This window comes from Alligator sinensis, unplaced genomic scaffold (genome assembly GCF_000455745.1).
Source record: "Alligator sinensis unplaced genomic scaffold, ASM45574v1 scaffold1360_2, whole genome shotgun sequence".
NCBI lineage: Eukaryota > Metazoa > Chordata > Crocodylia > Alligatoridae > Alligator > Alligator sinensis.
Window position 1 is genome coordinate 440,010 of NW_005843005.1, and position 23,106 is coordinate 463,115.

Below are 23,106 nucleotides of genomic sequence, written 5' to 3' on the forward strand. Positions count from 1 at the left end.
CCCTTAGTTATAAGGGAATGTCTGATTTTCCAGTGGTACCTTGAAAGCTAAAATAATAATACTGTAGTGCAAACCTTGACACTCATAACTGTTTCCTAATCTAATAGCTAAGTGTAGAGCTGACATAGAGAGCTTTGCTGTCAGGAAAGCCTCTGTACAGAGCGTATGTTCAGCTAACTGTAAAGCACTTTTATGCTTCCAAAATGGTATAAAGGGGCATTAGCAGCATCAAGAATCAGGCCCTGTGTTCATGTAAGACAGGGGAAAGACTGTTATAACTGCAGATTGTTTTTGGTACCTTTAAAAACCCTGTAACATATCCTAGGATAGTTTCTGGAATGCAGGAATTGCAGTGTTTCAGGGAGATGGATGTGCCTGGTACTGAGGCTGTCAGCCTTCCTGGTGTCTCATGTTGTTAACAGACAAGGAAAAAGAGTACTTTTTCAGAAATAATTTTTAAGAGACATGTTATTCTGGGGAAATAACCCAGTAAGAACAACAAGTGAAAAACTAGTGTTCACCCATTCTCCTCCACCTCTGGAAGCGCAAGGGTAAGTATTCATCTAGAGGTTTGGCCTAGATACCAATGTGTACTCTTCCATCCCTATTAACAGCTTCACATGAGGGCTGTGCAAAATTTCACCGGCTGTTTCATTTCGACAGTATTTTGACTCATTTTGAGCTCGAAACAGTGACCCCGAAATGAAACAAAGGGCTTCAAAACAGCCTTGAAACGAAATGAGGGCAGTCACAACATTTCGAAAGTTTTGAAGCTGAAGCTGGACTTGCCTGCGGGGGAACAGAAAGTAAGGAGAGGGAGGAGGAAGAGTGAGGAAGGACTGCTCTGATATGACCATGTAGCTGACCAGTGACTGTCATCGTTCCCTGAGGTCCCTTCCAATTCCAGTGCTCTGGGGGAGGGATGGAAAAACAGCATAAAAAACATTATTTGAACTGGCCTGCTTTCTGCCTTGGGGTCAGTTACTAAGCTGTCTTCCAGAAGCTCAGCAGTGTCACACAACAAATGTTAGCAAGTAGGATTCATCAATACCTTTTGCTTTCTATACCCTTTTATTTTATTATTATATGCATTGATTCCTTTCAATTTATTCCTCCCCCAAAATTCTCTTTCTGTTTTTGTTAGTCTATTTTGATTCTTTTTTAATCCATGCTTTCTCTCACAGTGTGCATTCCTTTCAATGTGCAGGGAAACGTAGCATAATTATATTGCATATTACAGTATAAAATGTATATAGGAACACATACATACATGTATATATTTTTATTTATTACATAAATACATGCATTACATAAATACACATGCATACAATTATCTTATCTACATATATTACATAAATCAGATTACATTACAGAAGAAAACACAGAATTTCCAGCACACTAAGGCAAAGACAGGACACTATGAAACACACCATGAAGCGTGCTGGAAAGGCAGCTGGCAAGCCTTCAGGGAGGGGTGGAAGAGGGGGTAGAGGGAGAAGTGTAAGTTTCTCCACCCCCAACCCCCCACCCCAGCAAACTGAGATGCAGCCTCTTTACTACAGCTAGCAGGCATGAGGCTTCCACTAGTTCTACACGCAGCAAGGAGAGGGGAGCAGTGCCAGTGCCACTGCCTGTGCCTGATTCTGCATCCCCTCCAAGAACACCAGCCATAACCCCCCACCCCACTACCACCATGACAACAAGCACCAGCACCAGCATTACAGTCTCCTCCACCCCCATTTCACTTCCCATGTTGAGCCTTCCAGTGCCAGAGGAAGAGCTGGAGCTGGATCTGAGTGACCTAGCAAGGGTAATTCTGGGGAAGGAGGGGGAATCAACTGAGTTTGTGCTCCACACCTCACAAGTTTCCCCTAGAGCCAGGTCTCCTTCTCCAGAAGGCACTTTGGAGGAGGTTGAGGTAGAGGTTGTAGAGGCAAGTGGCTCAGCTGAGTCCACTCCTCCTGTTGATGTGCCTCTGCCTGCTGAGGAAGGGGGAAAAGGCAGCATCCACTCATGCACCTGCACCCCAGAAGCGAGTGGGTAGTGTGGTCTGGGATCATTTTGAGCTGGCAGATGATCCCAGATACGCTATCTGCCTGCACTGCCGAGCCAAAACCAGCCGGGGCAAGGGAACAAAACACATGAGAACCACAAGTATGTTGATGAATCTCCTCAGGCATCACCTCCTTGTCCTTGCTCCTCCTCAGCCTGGCACCAGTGGGAGCATGCCCATAGGGAAGTCCCCCTCTCACTCCAAAACCCCCATCCTCTCAAAGCAGAGGCAGGCCACCCTGGAACAGTGGGGGAAAGGCAGACAGAAAGAGGGGCACATTGCAAAGGCGATGGCCAGCCCTTCTCCTTAGTTGAGCAGCCAGGGTTCATGTGGCTCATGCCATTCATGGCCCCATCATACCAAGTGCCTGCATGCACCACCTTTGGTAGGATGGTGGTGCCCTCCCTGTATGACACATGCAGGGAGTACTTGAGGGAGGAGCTGTGCTAGGCAAGTCTGCAGGTGGCTTTACACTTCACCTCAGACATCTGGAGAAGCCAGGGTGGAGATCATGGATACCTCTCCCTCACAAGGCCCTGGTGCGTCTAGTCAGGCTGTCGGCAGACTCTCCTTCAAGCTGAGGTGATGGATGAGTCCCACAGAGCAACAGAGATCATGGGGGCCATGAACTGCTAGGTGCAGGGGTGGTTCATTGGGCAGGGTGAGCTCATCTGTGGGTTCATGGTCACTGACAATGGGGACAATATGGTCAAGGCAGCCTGTGATGCCAAGACAAGTTCCACCTCATTGTCAGGGATGCCTTGGAGAGGGACAGGGCTGCCAGTGACAGTGCCAGCACCACCAGCAAGCTCATTTCCAAATGCAGGAAGGTGGCAGACTACTTCCACCGGAGCATCAAGAGGGCCAAGATGCTGTGGGACAAACTGGCAAAGCTGAACATCCCACAGCACAAAATCATGCAGGATGTGGAAACTCAGCGGAACTCCACATACCTGATGCTTGAGAGGCTGGTGGAGCAATAGAAGGCCATCCAGGAAATGGCCTTGCTTGAGGAGATTGGGATCAGTGGCCCCTTTAATAGAACCGAGTGGGATACCATCTCCCAGATCTTGGTGGTCCTCAAGCCCTTCCTCAAGGCTAGCAAGACCCTTGGCGATGGCAATGCCCTCCTTAGCCAGGTGATCCCTGTAGTGAGGGAACTTCAGAGCCAAATGGAGAAGTTCCAGGGGATCAGTGTTCCTGGCTGGGGCAGGCCACTGTCACCAGATGTGCAGGCACTGGTGAGGCAGCTGAAGGAGGGCATCAGGAAATGGCTTGATCCCTTGCAGTCCAGTACAGTCCATGTGCTGGCTGATATGTGTGACTCAAGGGTCAAGGGGAGCATATGCAGCAGTCAAAGACTGAATCAGTGGACAGAGGTGCTGGTGAAGAGAGTCAGGGAGGCAGAATGGCAAAGGCTGGGGAACGTGGAAGAGGGGGATCCACTGTCCCATACTAGCACACCATCCACTGGCCAGTCTCCTCCTCCACCACAGGTGCTGCCAATGTGGGTCAACGGTATGGCTTCCATGGTGGGACCCAGAGGCAGGTAGCACTCAGGCCTTGGTGGCTGCCTATCTCACTGAGGACATGGAGCCACTGCTATGCAACCCCTTGGCCTACTGGGCAAGCCACAGCCAGATGTGGCCAGATCTGGCCATGGTTGCCCAGGCACACCTATCCAGTCCACCAACCATGAACAGGAGGGTGTTTAGCATTGCTGGTGATGTAGTGACACCCCACTGCACCTCCTTGGATCCTGATTTGGTGGAGCAGCTGGTGTTCCTGGAGGTGAACCTCCTGCTGCTGGGGTCCCCCAAGCTCCAGGTGAATGCCACCCTCCTTACTCCTCACTCTATCCACATCTATTTCCTTTTTTTAAAACCATTTAATGCCTCACTCTCAGAGCTGGAGGTGGCATTCACTGCATCACCAGCCAGCAGGGGAAGAACATGTTTCTGCTGAGCTCCTGTGCCAGGACTAGCTTGGAGGTATGGGCTGGGGCTGTGGGGTAGGAGGAGGCCCCAGGTCCTGGGCATGACCACTAAAACTGCACTCTGTCAGGGTTGGGAGGCCTGGTGGGACTGCTAGCAGCACGACAGCTCCAGGAAATGCCAGGACCGAGGGGCCCCTGGTAAAAGGCGGGTAGGATGTGCCATAACCTCTAGCCACCACATGCATGCACACAGTCCTGGCTGGGGAAAGCCTAGACCTGTCATGTCTTTGACAGGTCTAGGCTTGCTGGTTGCAGTGGAATTGTGGGGCTCCAGGTTAGCCCAGCTTAGCTGCCTGGAATGCCAGCTTTTGGGTTGAAAAACCCTTTGTCAGGCTGAGGAAGCACCTGCAGTTGGTGTGTGTGCTGTTCCTGGATAGAAGGAATAGTAAAGAAGCCAGAGGCTGGCATGCAATGCAGGCAAGAAAGCCAGTCAGTGAAAATGGAGGCATCAGGGGGTGAGGGACAGGCTGGGGTGGCGGGGGAGGGGAGGGGGATGCAGCAGTGCAGGTAAAATTGCAGAGGTACCTGGTAGGGCTGTGCAAAGCTTCAGGTGCTGATTTGATTCGGAGGAGATTTGGCCCAAATCGGTGGTCGAATCTCCAAATCCAAATCAAATCAGGGGACCGATAAAAAGGTCTGAATCGATTCGAAACTCTCTGAATCTTTGGAAAACATTCAGAGGGCTTCAATGATTCAGGCAGTTCCCAGTGGCTGCAGCAGGGAGCTGCAGCCGGACTTGGAGCTGGTAAGTAGGGGGCAGGAGAGGGAGGGCTGGACTGGGAGGGAGGGGACCATAGGGGGATCCCTGCCTGCTCCCCCCCCCCACCATGGCTGTCCCACCTGCCCCAGCTCCTGGTGCTTAAAAAAAAAGCCCCACTCACCAGGTGCTGTCAGGTGGAGGGACGATCCCCGCTGCCCTCCCCCCCACTGTCCCACGCTGCGTATTGTGAAGATATCTCCATACTGAAGATATTGTTGGCAGGTTTTGCATGTCATGTCATGTCATGGTCTGGATCCATTCAGTGTGTTTTGGGTTATAGAAAGTTGGCTTCTGGTAATGAGGTTAGTGGGGTTCAGTGCTTGTTTGAATTTACACACCACTTTTCAGAGCCAGGCCTATGAACTTCACTTCATCAGCCTCCTAGGTACAGAAACTCATGGACTCAATACAGATACTGGAATTCTGATACACTACAACCTGCTGGGCACCTGACTCCCTAGGTACCTTTCCACTTTTATCTGCTACATCCCAGTCCCCCCTGTCCCTCACCCCCTGATGCCTCCATTTCCATTTTCACTGACTGGCTTTCTTGCCTGCATTGCGGGCCAGGCCCACCTCTGGTTTCCTTACTATTTCTTCCATCCAGGACCAACTGCAGGTACTCCCTCAGCCTGACAAAGGGGTTTTCAACCCAGTTTTTGAACCCAGAACCTTGCTAAGATATATTTCTCTAACTATCCAGTTGGTCTACTAAAAGATAACAGATTGACCCAAAAAATCTTGTCCGCCAGTCTTTAGACCAACACCCCTAGCAGCTGTCTCCTGTCAGCTGACCGGAAGGATGCAGGGCCCTGGACACATCTAAGCCCCAGGGCTGGGGCTGGCAGGGAGACTTCTCTGGTAGCTGCTGGAGAAGAAGCTCCTGCAAGAAAGGAAAGAAAGGCACTGTCACAGTTTGGCTGCCTGAGATGCTGCTGGTGCTACTGTGCTGCTTACTAAGTTATTACCTGTTGTTATTTAAAGTGGTGAACTGGACTGATGCTTTAGGGGAGGAGGAGACCTCATTGGGGCACACTACCATGTTATGTAGAGGCCCTAGCTCCAGTGAGGGTGTGCCTTAACACACACACAGTCACACGTGTCATGAGTTTTGCTTGTCAGCAGCTTGAGGTGCAGTTTTCCAGAAACCACCATGCCTATCTCCTTGAAACTTGGCAGGCTTTGTGACCTCAGAAGGGGCTACCATGCCTGCTGTTTTCATCCAAATCTACCAAAAAATGACAAAATTATAGGCAGCTTCATGATTCCCCATTATAGCCTCTGGGCAAAGTGTCGAAACAGTGAAACAGTTTTGACGAAACTAAACAGAACAATGCTTCAAAACTAAACAAAACTCAAAATAAAACACTGTCACATCAAAACAGTGAAATGGAAGTTGAAACAAAACAGTGCTGTTTTACAAAGCCCTACTTTACATAGCATTGTTCACTACCCATCCCATGACTCAGCCTGGTGCAGTTCAGTGCTGACAAAGTGCAAGTAGTCTCTCTGCAAAAAGATCTGCTCCAAGAGGTTTTAGAGAAAGTTCCTGGAGAAGCCATGCAGCCACAGTGGTAGTGGATGATAATGAGGATCTGTTCTAGGTTGACGTTTCATAGCCAGACCATTCTGCAAGTTCCACTGGAGTAGGAGGGAAGGAGAACTAGAGCATGATGACAGAAATAGGAGGAAGCTGCATAAAACAGAATACACAGATGGGGAGCACTGGGCCAGAGTTCTGATGAATGGCAACAGCTGTAAATATTTATATTGAAATTTAAGAATCTTGTAAAAAAATGCAATCCAATGCCAAGAGTTGGATATATAAAAAGAGTTGGATGTTACCAGTAAGTGTGTTTGTAAGCAGGAGGGTGATCCTAGCTGCGTCTCCCCACTGTACTCGCCTGCCACGATTTAGATCAAAAGGAAAAAGGAGATCAGTGGTCTTTTATGGCTAAGGATCGAATAAAACCGCCCAGATGGTACATACTTTATGTAAGTTTATTTCCCAAACAAAAGTAGCACAGAAACAGAAGTCTCACCAATTACCTCATTAGTGAGGCATGTCTGAGTTGCCAAGCAGATCTTGCAACACCGGATGCCTCTCCAGTTACAATGTAGCGCTGGACGTTCTAAGCGCTGATTGTCTTATTAGTAAGGCATGTTCCCCACGCCTCTAGCTTCGAGTGACACCCCACTACACTCTATTGAGTGCCGGGAGCAGTCTAGGTTATCCTCTGGGTCTCCACACTGTTACACGTGGCAAAGCTGTGGATCTGGGGACAGGGTTTAGTCCAGCCTGGGAACCCCTTGCCCATCCATCATCCCAGGGTTTTTATCACTACTTGGGATTCCCCCGCCAAGTTGCTATGCCGTGTCTCAGCTGTCCTCACACTCACCAGGATCACCTGAGGAGTAGGGTAAGCAGCCTGCCTGACGTCTTTCATCTTAGGTCCCGTAGTCCTGGCGTCTTTTCCCAGGTCGTCAGATGGGCTCCTTGTCTCTCTCACCTTTTCTTGTGCCTGAAGGCACTCAGTCTGTCTCCCACCACTGGTTTTATGCCCGTTTTTTGCAGGCTAATCACTCGATCTTGTCTCGGGTGTGTAATTTCTCCCACCTGGCAGGGGTCATCCTTGGGTCAGTCTGACCTGACCTTGTCTAAGTAACAGGGCTCCTGCTTGAGTCTCTGTTACAGTGTTCTAAAATACAAATCAATTCCTCTATCTTTACCTGTGAAAACCTGCATTCAGGAAGCTGTGTTCCCATCAGAGATATATAGCAGTAAAATAGAAGTTATGTTCTGTGCTCTGTGTAAGAAATTTGTGGAGCAATACTGGTTGAGGTGAGGTATGAATTAAATGGGAGGATTTGCTTCTCAGATATTTTTTAAAATATAATCATAGATCATAGTGCATATGACAGGAGGAAAGACCTGTACCCTCAGAGAACCTCTTGGAGGAAATGGGCCTCATTTTGAACTTGTTGATTCTTCTGCTATATCTTGCTATTCAAATTTCAGCCCCTTAGCAGTTGAAGAAATAATAATAGTTTTACACAAGATTTGTTACTTGGGTAATGGCATTTCTATAAGATCCTGGCACTCCTGAAAACACCTGCTTTCACTCCAAATAGCTTTCAGGTTTCAAATAGTTTGCCCACTGAGTTGACACAGCTAAAAACTGTCAGGTTTTGGACTCATTAAAGTCCATGGTTTGTTTAACTAAATTATCCTTTTCTCCTGTCCTTTCATCTTATTAATATAAAGGGAGATTTGTGGGAAATATTTTTCAAGCTGCACAGTTCCAAAGAGATATGCACAGCTTGAACCATTCTTAAACTACTGAGATTTCTAAGTCTACCATGAAATTATAAGGCTGCTTTTCAATAAGTCAGATTGGCTGAGAACAATAAGATTGTGATTCCATTTATAGTCGGCCAGTACTCATTTTCTACTTAATCCTTAGCATTAGCATGCTGTTGGGATCAGAAAATGCCCAGAAATACTGGGATCCTTAGCATGCTGTTGGGATTAGAAAATGTCCGGAAATATTTCTTTGTTGTGTTAAATATACATATGTATCATAAAATGTAAAAATGTATTTAATGCTTTTGAAGTGAGATCTTTTAATAGCCACAAGCTTATATTGACTACTAGATCGTAAGCAACAACAAAACAGTCTTCCACCAATGACCCTGCTCATCTTTTACTGTGGTGCTCATCACTAGAAGTAAAATGATTGTTTGGTTTCCATGCTCACTGAAGCCCTGATTCAAGAACGTATCCCTATTCAGGATGTCACTTAAGCATGTGCTTAACTCGAGGTCATGCTTGTTTCACTGTCTTCAGTGCCATCTATGCTGTCATGAAATTACTCAGACTCTTTCCATTAGTGTGTACAAATGATTTTATAGAAAATCTCTTTTCTTTTAACCTTTAAATAACTAGTTGCCCTTTGGTGTCCTATGTCTCCTCATGAGTGTGAGACAACATATTCAGTTAGCTATCTGATTCTGAAAACCTTTACAAGCTTATCTAGACTTTAGATGCTGTTCTCTTGAAGTCAGCACCCATTTCCATTATCCTGGGATCTGGAACAGTGCTTTTTTCATTGAAGTCTTTGAATACAGATAACACAAAGAGGTGTTGCCAATTTACTCTTGAAAACTTGCATGAGCAGCTACTACTTGTACAGCTACCTGGATGATTAGAAAAGGGCAAACATAGTGCCTATGTATTAAAAAAAAAGGAAGAAGGAGGATCCAGGGAATTACAGACCAGGAAGCCTCACCTCAGTCCCTGGAAAAATCATGGGGCAGATCCTCAAGGAATCCATGTCTAAGCAGTTGGAGGAGAAAAATGTGATTAGGAAGAGTCAGCATGGATTCACCAAGGGCAAGTCATGCCTGACCAAGCTGATTGCCTTCTATGATGAGGCAACTGGCTCTGTGGATGTGGTATACCTTGATTTTAGCAAGGCTTTTGATACGGTCTCCCACAGCATACTTGCAGGCACGCTAAGGAAATATGGGCTGGATGAATGGACTGGAAAATGGATAGAAAACTGGCTGGAGCATTAGACTCAAAGAGTAGTAATCAGTGACTCAGTGTCTAGTTGACAGCCGGTATCAAGTGGAGTGCCTCAGGGTTCGGTCCTAGGGCTGGGTTTGTTTAATTTCTTCATCAACAACATGGAAGATGGCATAGAGTGCACCCTCAGCAAGTTTGCAGATGACACTAAGCTGGCGGGAAGTAGTAGATACGCTGGAGGGTGGGGCTAAGATTCAGAGTAACGTAGATAAATTGAAGGATTGGGCCAAAAGAAATCTCATGGGGTTCAATAAGGACAAGTGCGAAGTCCTGCACTTAGGATGGAACAATCCCATGCATCAGTACAGGCTGGGGGCTGGCTGGCTGGGCAGCAACTCTGCAGAAAAGTACCAGGGGATTACAGTGGACAATAAGCTGAATATGATCCAGAAGTATGCCCTTGTTACCAAGAAGGCTAACAGCATACTGGGCTGCATTGGTAGGTGTGTTGCCAGCAGGTCAAGGGGAGTGATTATTATTCTCTATTCAGCACTGGTGAAGCCACATCTGGAGTACTGTGTTCAGTTTTGGGCCCCCCACTACAGAAAGGATGTGGACAAATTGGAGAGAGTCCAGCAGAGGGCAACAAAAATGGTGAGGGGGCTGGTGGGGGACCTATGAGTAAAGACTGGGAGAACTGGGCTTATTTATTCTAGAGAAGAGAAGACAGAGGGTATTTAATAGCAGTTTTCAGCTACCTGAAGTGGGGTTCAAAAGAGGATGGGAGATGGCAGAACAAGGATCAATGGTCTCAAGTTGCAGCAAGTGAAGTTTAGGTTAGATATTAGGAAGATTTTTCTCACTAGGAGGGTAGTAAACCCTGGAACAAGTTGCCCAGAGAGATGGTGGAAGCTGCATCCTTGGATGTTTTCAAAACCTGGCTAGAGACATAGCTTTGGCTGGGATGATCTGTTTTGGGATGGTCCTGCTTTGAGCAGGGGGTTCAACTAGATGACCTCCTGTGGTCACTTCCAGCTATAACTTTCTATGATTCTATGATTCTACTTCACTTTTATGGGATAACACCTTTGGTAGCACTGCATAAGTCTGCTTATGGCAGTACATCCTTTACAAACAGCATATCTCAAGTTAGAGACAGTTTTCCTTGTGAAGTATAACAAGATAGCAAAGTGACTGAAACAATTCAAATACATATCAAACAGACTGCACATAATTTAAATTCCATCCACTAAAAATTATACTGGAACTGTGAATTTATTTAAAAAATGCCTCAGAACAGAAGTTTTTTTCTCCATTCCAGACCTAGGCTTATTTTGAATCTGTGAATCCAAGAGTCTGTCACCACTTACCAATCACCTGCTTCTCCTCCACACTCCACAACTGCCCTCTGTTCTGACTTGACAATGGTTTTTCACTGAAGCAAAGTGAAAATGAAACTATGGGTTTAATACAAAGGTGGAGTGCATTTTACATGATGTAATCTCGCCAGTTTCTGAACACAATATACTGATTTTAGTTCATTAGCACTTAATAAGGACTTAATTTACATGTGACGGTCAACTAAATTAAATCAGATGTTAATTAATTTTAAAAATAAAAGTACCAATTAATGTATTTCCAGGTGTTCACTGAAGTCTGCTTTCCTGTGGGAATCCCACATAAAGCAAGTTGCTATTTTTCTACATTAATTGAACTGGATTCAGATGTCAGTCAGCCAGAAGACTTTTTTTTTAATCTGCTAAATTAAAAATAGCAAAATGATGTAATAATATGTATAGCTTAGAGTTGAGTCCTAATCGAATCAGCTCACGTAACACACGGACCTGGAGACATCCTGCCTATAAGAGTGCTTTTCATATTTGGACCATTATATTTTTTTCATCATATATAGATATATGTTTAAACTACTTCATTCTGTTCCATATATATATGGAACAGAATGAAGTAGTTTAAATGACACATCAATAAAAAGGTGAAAAAAGATCTGACTCAAAAGCCAATATTTTCAAAAAAATGAGGTGCTTACAATTAGGCTCCAAGTCCATATTTAGACACCTAAATGAATGTCCTGATTTTTCAAAAGTGCTGAGCACTCAGCACCTACCGCTGAAATGTTTTTACTTCACCCTTGGGCTATAATTAGATGTGGAAAATTTCAACCTGAAAAATTTTCAATTATATGCAACTGAAAAAGAACATTTTAGGCGAAAGAGTTTCAACACTCTTAACTATAGCTGCAACCATGTGTTCCAGCTGTAATGATAACATTTTTCTCTTTGATAGGTATAATGATTTCTAGGAGGGTAAATTGGCTAACACAAACCAATCTGTGTTTTTCTACTGGATACCAAGCCATCACCAGCCTGCCAAATGCCTCTTTTCATAATCCCCAACACATCTTTCAATTTTAGAAATATTGGATGCTTATTATTAACTTCCTCTTTGAATCTTTCCTTTCCCCAGCTTTGTAAATCCAGACTGCATCCAGATCTGTCCACTTTTTTCTCTACATGACATCTAAACCTGTCCTTTATTCTTCTGCGTGACTTAAGCCCTCTGCAAAGCTTGCATCTACTACACCTTCTTTTCCTAGCATCTACCTCAGGCCCATTCAAAAAGTGCAGATACAATAATCTTTTAACCCTCTTGTTCTGATCATGTTCCCTAACTTATATTTGTCCCTTTCCTGAATGTCCATTACAAAAAGATGCAGATTCTGGTGTTTGTCTTCAAGGCCCTTTCTCAAAAGTATGTCCCTCCTGACTTCTCTTCTCTTGTATCCGATTATATCTCCACTGTCCTTTCTGCATTTCCCACAAAAAGTTTCATACCATATTCTGTCTTATCCTTTATACAAGAAAACCTCTCCCTAGACTAAACTGTAGAACAACTCCTGACATACTTCTACTGACATGACTAGTATGGACTTACCTACTTACTATTTGTTTCCTCTCTTCCTTTTTAATTACTTGCTGACTGGAAACCATCTACCTGCAGTGATACTTGGTCTTGTCAGCATACTTCCTTTTGCCTCTCACTCATATTATTTCTGCCTGTATCATGCCCCCCTGCTGCATTTTGTCTTCACATTGTAATTTGCATCATGTTTGTACAATGCCTTGTACAATGCACCTTGATCCTGACTACAGCCACCACAATGTAAATAACTGATATACTAGCTGTACTATAGTTTCCTTTTACGTGTGGGAGATGACCTCTCCTCTTGGAGTCAGGTTGGATTGCTAGAGGAGATTTCAGTCCACTATGCTTTGGGAATGGCTGGCAGCATTGCATTCCTAGCTGGGGTTCAATGATCCCAGCTTGTAAATATGTAAAGGACAGGCAGCCTAGTCTAGCTCCCAAACACTTGTACAGATGTCTGGATAGGTTATTGCACATGTGGAAGTCTATTCTACCAAGTCATATAAACTTTGGCTCAAATAAGTTTAATCCATCATAAAGATGGATTAAAATGAAATCTTAGTGGATATAAAAATAACATTTTAAAGTCAAAGCTCTAAAATATCTCCCTAAATTCTCACAAATCACCATTTTATGGTACTTCATTTTAACACATTTTTCTCAGTTTATGAGGCACAAGAATACCCTAATCATGCATCCGTCGCCGTGCACACCATTACCTGTAATTTTAGACACCTGCTTGATTTCTTTCACTCTAGAAATATTCTAGTCATTTTTCACAGTATCATGCTTAAAAATAAAATGCAGTGAACCTGTTCCTTTCATAGTGGCCAGCTTTTTCCCCCTCTTTAATCTTCTCATATCTCCCTAAAATATGGTGATTTATCTATGCTCTGTGCAAGAACCAGGTGTGTTGCACATTAGAAATGACTGAGTAAATAAGCCATGCAGTGACTAGCTGGGGAATTGAATCTTAGAAGATCATTAAAACCACTTAACATTCAGATCTTACCATTCTCTTCTTCCTGAGTATTTGCTAATTTTATGTTTCAGCAACATTGCCTTATATAGTCTGAGAAGGTATGAAAGAGCAGGAAAAGGAAGGTCTTTTATAAAGTATTTAGATTAAACAATTTATGTGTAGTTGCGGTAAGAGTAATGGTACTATTTGGTCACAATTTGCATACCTCCTTGGGGTTTTCTCTCACAAGTAGGTTATGTTTTAGGAGATCACAAATCAGACTGATAATCTATTCACATCCATGAACTATAAGTGTGAAATTTGCAGTTGGTGAATATGAGGTCGCAGTCATTAGGTCAAGCATTATTGTAATAAAATTTTAAATCAAAATTACTCTCAATAGCAGAAGTGGGGGAAAATAGCTACATTCAGAGAAAGATAAACACATGGCTGTTGCTTCTGATATTATATACCTTCCTTTCTCTAAACATATATTTATTTTAAAAAGTTATAAAATGTCCCTCAGGTTTTTCTTAATAGGAAATAAAATACAATATGAAACAGGTAGATCCAGCATTCATTGCTAGTGGAACTGGAGTTAGCTGTTTGGACTTGAAATGGAAGGTAAAGACCAAAACCCCTTCTCTCTGTCAATAATATAGAGCTATCTTCAAGTGAGCACAAATAACATTTTTACCCCCAATGAAGCTCATTTATGCTGTTAGTGTGACTTGTGAATGTAGGCTTCTGCATCTAATGAGAAGGTTTTTGCAGTAAGAAGTAAAAGAGGAGGAGCCCCAGAGTAAGACAGAGAGGTAGAAAGGATAAAGGACTTGATCTTTCAAGGTCCTGAGCCTTCAGCTGTGATTTAGCATAGCACTTAAGCACAGTGGGAGTGCTCATTCGCTCTAAGTTAAGCAGATGCTTAAAGATTGAGCCCAAAAGCAGGGACAAAAAAGCTATTCTGAAGGCTGTAGTGAGAGCAGGCAGGAAAATTCTGTTTGCAGGACAAGTCCATATATTTTACATTCTGTATTGTAGCTATTTAACCACAAATTGGAAAACAAAATTATTCTTTTGACCACTTAATTAGCTAATCATTTTTCAGATGTTTGAAGTACCATGGTCTCATTATGTTTGCACGATGGCATTCATCTTCGGCATGGTAGCATTACATCACTGCTGCATGTATAATGATGTAACATAGTGTTACATCAGGAAGTTATTTGCCTGGCAACCCTAGTAAGAGAAGGAAAGAAGGTCGGGGTAGGTAGTATCAGCCAGAAAGAGGTCTAGAGGGAACAACACTGGTAGAGGGAAAGGTTGTGGAGCAGGAATCCATTTCAAACTAAAATTTGAAAGCTGTGATCAGGGGCAACGTAATCCCTCCAGAAATCTTTTTTGTGATATAACTTCATTAACCAGTGGTGTGACGAGCTGAGATGGTGCTTTGGGGAAACCCAGTGGGAGAGTTGGTGGGGTGGGTGGAGAGGGGGAAGCACTTCCAAAGCAGAGGGTGGGGGCATATGGGTTCTGGGGGGGGCGAGGGTGGCGGTGCAGGGCATAGGTCTGATGGAAGAAGCAGGGAGCGGAGGGGGTGGGCACAGCATTTCTGATGCTGGAAACTTCTAAACCATCCTGGCTGAGCATTGGTCCAACATATATCTCAAGTGCTGCCATGTTGTAGCTGTGAATGAATGTAGTCATCATTGTGTATAATTCGAATTAAGCGTGCAACATTTTAAAACCTAAGATGTATAGGCTTAGTGCCACTAAAAGGCTGAGTGAACAAAGGTAGCTTTAGAGACGTGATTCTCAACCAGGGTGTCAGGGCACCCTGACAGCCTTTGAAGAATGCTTGCTGCCTGGAGAGAGGAGATAAATGAGATAAGGGCAGGCTGTACTGAGAAGGTGAGTGTAGCCTCTTTCCTTCCAGCCACTCTTCCTGCCTGCCCCCCACCCCCCTCACTGCTAGGCAAGCTCTGCCTTGGTAGCTGCTACTCCTCTCCTCTTTCTTGACACCCCTTCAAACATGTAGGCATTATTTAATATTTTTGAAATGGGGTGCTACTCAATTCACAACATTTATGGAGGTGTGGAGTAGTATAAAATAGTTGAGAACTACTGCTTTAGAGCACCCCCTACTGGGTATCTCTAATTTGTATCCATCTGTACATAGACCCAAAAAGAGTTCAGAGGTAACTAGAATGCAAAGATGCCACCTAAAAGGAGAGGGGAACGCAGACTCACTGAGGTGCAGTTTTGGGATTCCCTTACTATGGTTTTCTGGTGCTCACTCCACTGAAAAGGAGCTGAAGATTTGGTCTCATACCCAGCTACGAAATGGCTTTTAAGGGAGAATTGTCCTTCATATGTAATCTTGTACTTTCACTCTTGCCATACATATTCAGTGAACTGGATTTTCTTCATAAATTGAGGTTTATATGTTACTTTTTTTCATGTTATCCTAAAAATAAATCTGTCTTCTGACCCTTTGGCTTGAATATTTGCTTTAATATTTGCATTTTCTAAAAGTCTTTGACGTGGTCTTGACCTTAAAGATTTTGAAACTAATGTAATGGCTGATCTCTGCTCCTAAAGTAACATTGACTGACTCTCACAATGAGGCAATAATTTTGCCTGTATTACAGTCTTTATACAACTAAATAATACAAAATGCTTTCTGCAGATTGTTGTGAACAGTTTAGCATCCTGTATTATGGTATTGCTTTCCAGAACTCATAAAAGAATAACAAAGTTGTATCCATGGTGAAAAAGGTACCTTGTTATAAAGGCCCCATATCAGTAGGTCATTCACAGCCAATTATGTTATATCCAAACCTGAAGCTGTGCCAATTAGCATACAAGGATCTCTCAGTGTGGTACCTACATCTGAGAATTAACTGAGAGCCTGGTGAAATTAGTTTACTGCCGTAGCTGCTATTGAGCAATGGTATCCTGAACCTCTTAGACAACAGATCAAATATAGGTCTGATGTAAGCTATTTTGCCCTCTATTGGAAAGGGCAGAGCCACACCTATCTATATCAGGTGTGAATTGGGCTCCAAAACAGCAATTCTTATTTTGACCAACATTTGTAATTGTTGCCTTGGATACCCTGGATGGATTTTAAATGAAATTGAAATATTCTTCATTCTTGGAGAAAAGATGGCACCATCAAAGGGAGAGTTAATTCAAAGATCTATCAGTATAAATAATGCATTAGGTTTACAACTGGCTGGCAGCTAATGGGATGTAGTCAGTTACCTCTCTCCAGCCTGGATTATTAGTTTTTGAAAGTTGTTACCATTTTTGACTGTTGTGCAGGCTATGATGTAATGCGTTTGGGAGTCTAAATCCAGGTGATCATCTCACTGCAAGTAGTACTATTTATCACTCTTGCTGTTCTCGAGCATTGGAACTGAATGGAATAGACAAGCTATGTATTTTCTCACATACCATACCCCCCCAAATAAGGCACACACCTGGTTTGGGGAAGATACAATAAAAAAAAAGATTTTTCCAGAGACATAACTGAATCCTAACTGCACTGGCAAAGTACACTCTTCAGCATCAGCAAGAGTTAGAGTTTTAACCCTCTCATAACTGCTGTCAAATTGTCAGCTGTTCAGCCAAAGGCTACTGCAAATTTGGTAGTGGCTATAAAAGGATTAAGATGACTCTGAAGAGTAAACTCTGCTCCTTCCCTTCCTGGGAGCAGCAGGAAGAGAAGCATTAGCAGCTATTACAGGATTGCCATTCTGGCACAGAATATCAGCTTCCCTGCTGTTAGTGTGCTGATTTTTGGGGAAAGATGCATGAAGTATGCAAGTAACTATATCGTTTTCCCTTAGCTCTCAACTGAGATGTAGTTCCTTGCCCTTGGTTTGATGCAGTATTAAGGAAACTGGCACTGCCTTCATTTGTGCCTGGTGCATATGCGTTCTGCAGATAAACAAACGCCAGTGTCATCAGTACAATACCTTTTATAAGTGCATACACAAAGAATGCAGTAATTCAGAAGATATGTCTTCAGGTTAGGGAAGTCCTGGCCCTCTTGACATCTGTGAGAGTCTTGTTATTGATTTCAGTAGGGCCAAAATTTCACTCAGTGTGGTTAAACTTTGTTTAGAACTTTTGACAATTTCCCTGTAGATTTGTATTACCTATTCCCCTGTTACAGTGAAGGCTGCTTCAGCTGTGTATTTTCACATTTTGATTAAATTTACAATTTGATGAAATTCTAATTTATTGTACCTCTGATTCAGACTGATAGAAGTAATCCCTTTTAAGTCAGAGCAGAATTTGCCTTTCTAATATAAAAGGCAAGCATAAGCCTTGGTCCAAATATCAGTATGTAGCATTTTAAGTATAACGCAATATGAAAAAAGTTCAACAGGGGCAAGTTTGGGCAGATTTTATATCAACGAGGTAATTTTAAAAATCTGTTTATGTTCAGTTCTTCTTCCAAACTTGGATTTATCAACTTATTGTCATTCCATGGAAGAAATGAGAAGCTGTGCGGGTAATTAAATATTTGCCTTGGGGAATTATTTGCAGTTAATTAAAGCCACACACTTTTGGTGCATACCTGCTCTACAGATTATTAAATTTGGATCAGATGTTAACTACCCAGGTTTCTCACTTATCCGTCAAAGATTGTTCTTGGCAGCTTTAAGGAAAAGAATCATATCATGACATTCTTTGGCAAAGACTTTCTGTGCTATTTTATAAGAAATGACTTTATGGAAGTGGAGCCCAACATGTATATGTATTTCTCCCATAATATCATTTATTATTATAGGCCTTTGTCAGTTTTGCTTAGTTTTACTTCCTAGCACAACTTTGGGGTATATTCTACTCTAAATATGTTTATACAGCTCATTTATTAATTAGTATGTCGAGGAGTATTTATCTCCAATAGCTGGGAGAATTTTTATCTCAGGGGCCTTTACTGACAAGGGCAAAATACAAAGTCGTACATCTAGATGGATGGAAAATAAAAATATAGATCACATAGATTTCATGGCCCCTTGCCATGTATTTCTATAGTTTATTTTCACCATCATGAATCAGAAACACAGGGCTTGGGCTCCATTACCAAAAAATTTCCATCAGACCTTAGTAATTTTATACTCTGTGTGGAAAGGAATAGGAATTAGAACTCCTGGTATAGAGCTTGACATGCCATTGATTCAATGTGGGACAATGGTCTGTTCATGTAAGTAATCTGCCTCAGGTTTCCCATGTGTGTGGCAAGTTTTGTCTTGCTAAGAAAGAATGAAATCCTGGCCTCATGGATGCCAGTAGAGGTTTTTCCATTGACTACAATGAAACTAAGATTCTTTCCCAAGGTTTTGTGGGTTTTAATATTCATTAAACATGTTAAGATCCACTTATGAAAAGGGCTAGTGTTGTTCTGTAGTATTATCTAATGAGTAGATGAATTATTTTTATGTTATTCCCATATTTTCATTTCATTTAGCTCTTTAGAAACACAGTTTATTATACTCTGATTTCCCCTTTTTTTTCTTTTTTTTTTAAGCTAGGTTTTCTTTTAAGGTAAGTCAGCAGTGCAGGCCAGATGATTCTAAATAATGATAGAGTTGTGGAATCAATATGGGTAATTTAGAGCTCTGGTATTTTTTATTATTATTAAATTTAATGTTGTGTTTAAACAGGAAAAAATTCTGTCAGAGTAACTGAATGCCAAATATGAATCCGGAATTTTAAGTACTAGATTTTCAGGTGTTTTCTGAAGAAGCAATTAGACTCCTCCAACAAAAAACCCAATTTGGCATTTTTGTTTGTTGTGTCATCAGAGACTTCAAAAGATTCCAAAGCCACACAAGAGAATGACCCAGTACATCGTGAAATGTGTGAGCAAGATGAAGCTGAAGGTGAGATTTCAAAAAGACACAAGTAATGACTCAATTGGAAACCTAAATTTCTTTCATTACAACATTCATTTTTTTTCTAGCTATGACCAATGCTGCCTTAGGAAAATGCCTGTCAGCTTTAACTAGTACATATTGGGTGCATCTACACATGCAATTGATGTGCTTTAAGGTTACTGCGCATTAAAATAAGGAACAGTAATCTGTACCCAGGAATGCATCTACACGTGCACCTGCGTCAGGAGCAAATTTGCTCCCAATGGGAGCAGTTGAGTCCAGGGCTGCTTCCGCCTCCCTGGCCTGCTCTGCCCTCCTTCAGCAGACAGGGGGAGGTCCAGGGTCCCCCAGTGCCAGCCCTGGACTGGCAGGGGACATAGGAGTCAGGCTTGGGCTGTGGGGAGTTGGGGAGAGGAGCTGTCCCAGAGTGGGGCACAGCCCCCAGCTGTGTGGAGCTTGAGATTACAGCCCAATTTGGTGGTGCTGGCTTTGTGACCAAGCATCAACAGTATGATGAACTGTCCCCTCGCTTTGCTTGCTAAGGGGACAGGGGAGCAGGCCACAGAGAGTTTCCCTGTCCCCCTCAGCCCTGCTGCTGCCCAAGCAGTGCGTGCCCCAGTCAGCCCCCACTCCCCACTTGTGCCTGGGACAGCCAGGAGCTGAGCAGCACTTGGACCAGGGGGAGATGCTGGGGCCATAAGCAGCACTGGGACCAGGGGGACGGGTGGGGAGTGGGAGCTGACTGGGGCATGTGCTGTGCAGGCAATGGTAGGGCTGAGGGGACAGGGAAGCATTCTGTCCCCAACCTGGTGCTGTGGGAAAAGACAGCTCCCCTGTCCCAGTGGTGCTCATCTCCTGGCTCATCGGGGGAGCTGAGTAGCACTGGGACTGGGGACAGAGAGTCACCTAGCCCCTTAGAAAGCAAAGTGATGGGAGAGTTCAGGGTGCTGCTGCCGCTCAGCCACAGAGCATTGCCCCAAGTCAGCTGGGCTGCAATCCCGAGCTCCACACTAGAGCCGTGGATAGCTCCTGCCCACTATGGCCCTGCCTAGGCTGTCCCGTAGGAGTAAATTGCTCCCAATTAGAATCTACACCTGCTCTACTGTGTGTGCAGTAGCTAATGCACAGTTAATCTAATACCTGTATTTCTTGGTACTAGCAAACCACACATTAGCTTAATTTACTGCACAGTAAGTCCTGTTCATGTGTAGATGGTGACACTTTACTGAGCATTAATTAGTCTAATGCACAGTAAAGCATCTCATGTAGACACGCCCATATTTGCTAGTCAGTCTTGGTACCCTACTCTCTAGAGTGCGTAAAGAAGAAACTGGCTTCCAAGTAACTTATTTTAGCCATACTGATCCTGGGCCACTGCGTAGCATTATGCTTTTGTTACCACAAGCCTGCAACAGCAGTTTCATTTTTTATATAACATGGATGCCAAGCACAGGTGATTTAGAACAGCTGCTAGTCTGTACTCTTGTAACTGCCAAGAACCTTTAACAGAGAAACCTTCACTTCTTGAAAAAGTGAGCAATTCATCCCAGCTGGGCCCCCAAAATCAGGACATCCAGGCACATGCACATGCACATGCACACACACAGCTCCCCCCACCCCTTATCCCATCCCTACCCTGTAATCCAGGTTTGATATGTTTTGCCCGCCTCTTCAAAATGCTTGCCAGGGAGGCCTTTAATACTTTTTTAATCCATGGTTTTAAAACCCTTAGAGCATTGGGGTGCTTTGAGATACTTTTAAGGATACCATGAGGGGAGGGAAGGGCTGCACAATATTATCATTGTTAACTGTATAAACACCTACATTTGATGAACTTGATCACAAGTTCAACCCAGAGATTTCAAATAGGAATCCAGAGTATCAAAACCATTCTGACCTATTGTGGTCTTTCTGAGTTCTTTCTAAAAGAAGAGTTGCTCTGTTATTTGTTTTGTAGTCAAAAAGCGATTGCAACTTGTTCTTGAAATGGCATGCCAGTAATTTAAAAAAAGTTATATAGGGGTGCCTGGAGTTCAAAAAGGTTGAGAACCACTGCTTTAGAAAGTAACCCCTACATTACTAATTACTAATTTTGCTTTAATAAAATTATATCTGGCTTCAGGACCCAGGTAGACAAAATGTTTCTACCAGTGTAATGAGCTTTACAAAAATTTAAAAAAGGAGAGGGTAGGTGACCTAATTCGTACACTGGGATAATTTCACCCAATCCAGTTTAGAGTTACCCTGAAAGATTCTCTAATGTACCTCTGATAAATCCCTGATAAACCTCTGCAGGTGTTGTCTCTGTATAATTTATTCTTGGGTAGATGTTGGCTCAAAGCTAATCATTAATTTCACCTGCTTCCCTACCTCGTAACAAGGCATTGTGATAACCACCTACTACTGCACACAGTTGCCCCAAGACAACTTTGCTCTTCCGGTCCACTGTTTTTTATAATGGTGTACAAAATCAGTGTAATTTACACTGCTCTAAACATCTCATCAGTCCAGCCCTAAAATAATAAATGGCCTGCTGGTTTTGTACCATACTTGAAGAACATCTCTTTTATATGCACATAGCAATCCAATTGACATGATATTCAATCTTTGATATTAACAGAGCAACAGGATGATTCGTCAAAGGATGAGATGAAAACTGATGCTGATTCCCAAAGCTCCTGCATGGAACTAGAAGGTATAAGCAATGCTCTGAGAACAACGAGGAAGATAAAAATGCAGTTCATGATTCAAGTATTATTGGCATGAGACCCACAGTGGTATCTGATGTACCAGTCATTTCTCTTTATAAAAAGGACCAAATTCATGGAGCTGCATTTCCTTACAGTAGATCTGAATTTAACCCAGAACTGGAAATAGCTGTGATATCTCAGCTGGAAGAGATAAATGCTGACTACTGTAAAAGTAGAAAATGTGGGGGATGGATTGTACATGCCTTCACCTTGATGGTGAGCACTCAGTCTTGATCTTTCAAGGGTCTGACTACTTTGAGTACTTTGAATCTGATCCAGCAAGTAACTTGGTACACACTTAACTTCAAGCCTCTGAGCAGTCCCAATGAAGTGTTGCACTGTTAGTTTAGTAACTGACAGTACTTTTCTGGATCAGGGCCAGACTGCTCAGCACCGTAATTGCAATTCATGCCGTTTGTAGTGCCTTGACAGCAGTGGGCCTGCTTGCCTAAGTGGCTACTAACCAATGTGAATGAGGACTCCACAGCCTGATTCTGTGCTAATGTTTTTAATGATCACCACTGTAGTCTGTAAAAAAACATTTTATTCAGCCCCATTTCTGAACTCCCTACTGCCTGACTTGCCTTTCTTATGAAATCCTCTTTAGAATCTTTGTTGAGCCAAGAAGATGCAGTAAAGGTGGAGAAACCTGCGATTCCTGTAATAGACGAAGATAAAGAAGGAAACAAAAAAGAAAAAACAGGTAGGACTCTCTACAAATTAGGGCTAGGTAGAGAATTCAGCTGGCCTGATGCGTTCTCATGGAAAGCTATGTTTGTGTTAGCAAGCATAGTTATTCTTTTTCTATCACTGCAATTTTCTTAAGTGGAAGAAACATAGAAACCGTGCATGTAGGTAATATTCTTGGGGGGTTTTCTAAGTGATGTTAAAATATTGTTATGCATTTCACTTGAATACACTCAAGACAATTTTAAGTGGAGAAAAGCAAGAAAATCAAGTTTTAAATGGTTTAAAAAACACATTAACTGTTTATCGTAAGTTTTTTATGTTCACTTTTATAGATGCTGATTACAGGAGGAATTATGTGCATACTTAGTACCTGCTTTGTCATGTTCCCTGGAAGGACAATATTAAGTGTAGTTACAAAGAATGGGCATGAAAATGATTTGTGATGCCATAAGCAGAGATTTAACAAGTAACTAAAACTAGTAATTCTCATGAAGAGATCAATATTTAGAACACATGCACAGAGTCCTGCTG

The 23,106-nt window shown here is 43.1% G+C and overlaps 1 protein-coding gene across 1 annotated transcript in view; it reads left to right on the plus strand.

Annotated features, from left to right (window-relative positions):
• Positions 1–22,588, plus strand: part of LOC102388229 (O-acetyl-ADP-ribose deacetylase MACROD2-like) — a gene marked incomplete at both ends in the record, with an annotated part of 443,367 nt that extends 420,779 nt beyond the window's left edge. Inside the window, 3 exons of the mRNA XM_006036701.2 lie at positions 19,064–19,141; positions 21,756–21,830; positions 22,493–22,588. Coding sequence (XP_006036763.2) covers positions 19,064–19,141; positions 21,756–21,830; positions 22,493–22,588 — 249 coding nt within the window. The remainder of the gene's footprint in view (positions 1–19,063; positions 19,142–21,755; positions 21,831–22,492) is intronic.
• Between the last annotated feature and the right edge of the window lie 518 nt (positions 22,589–23,106).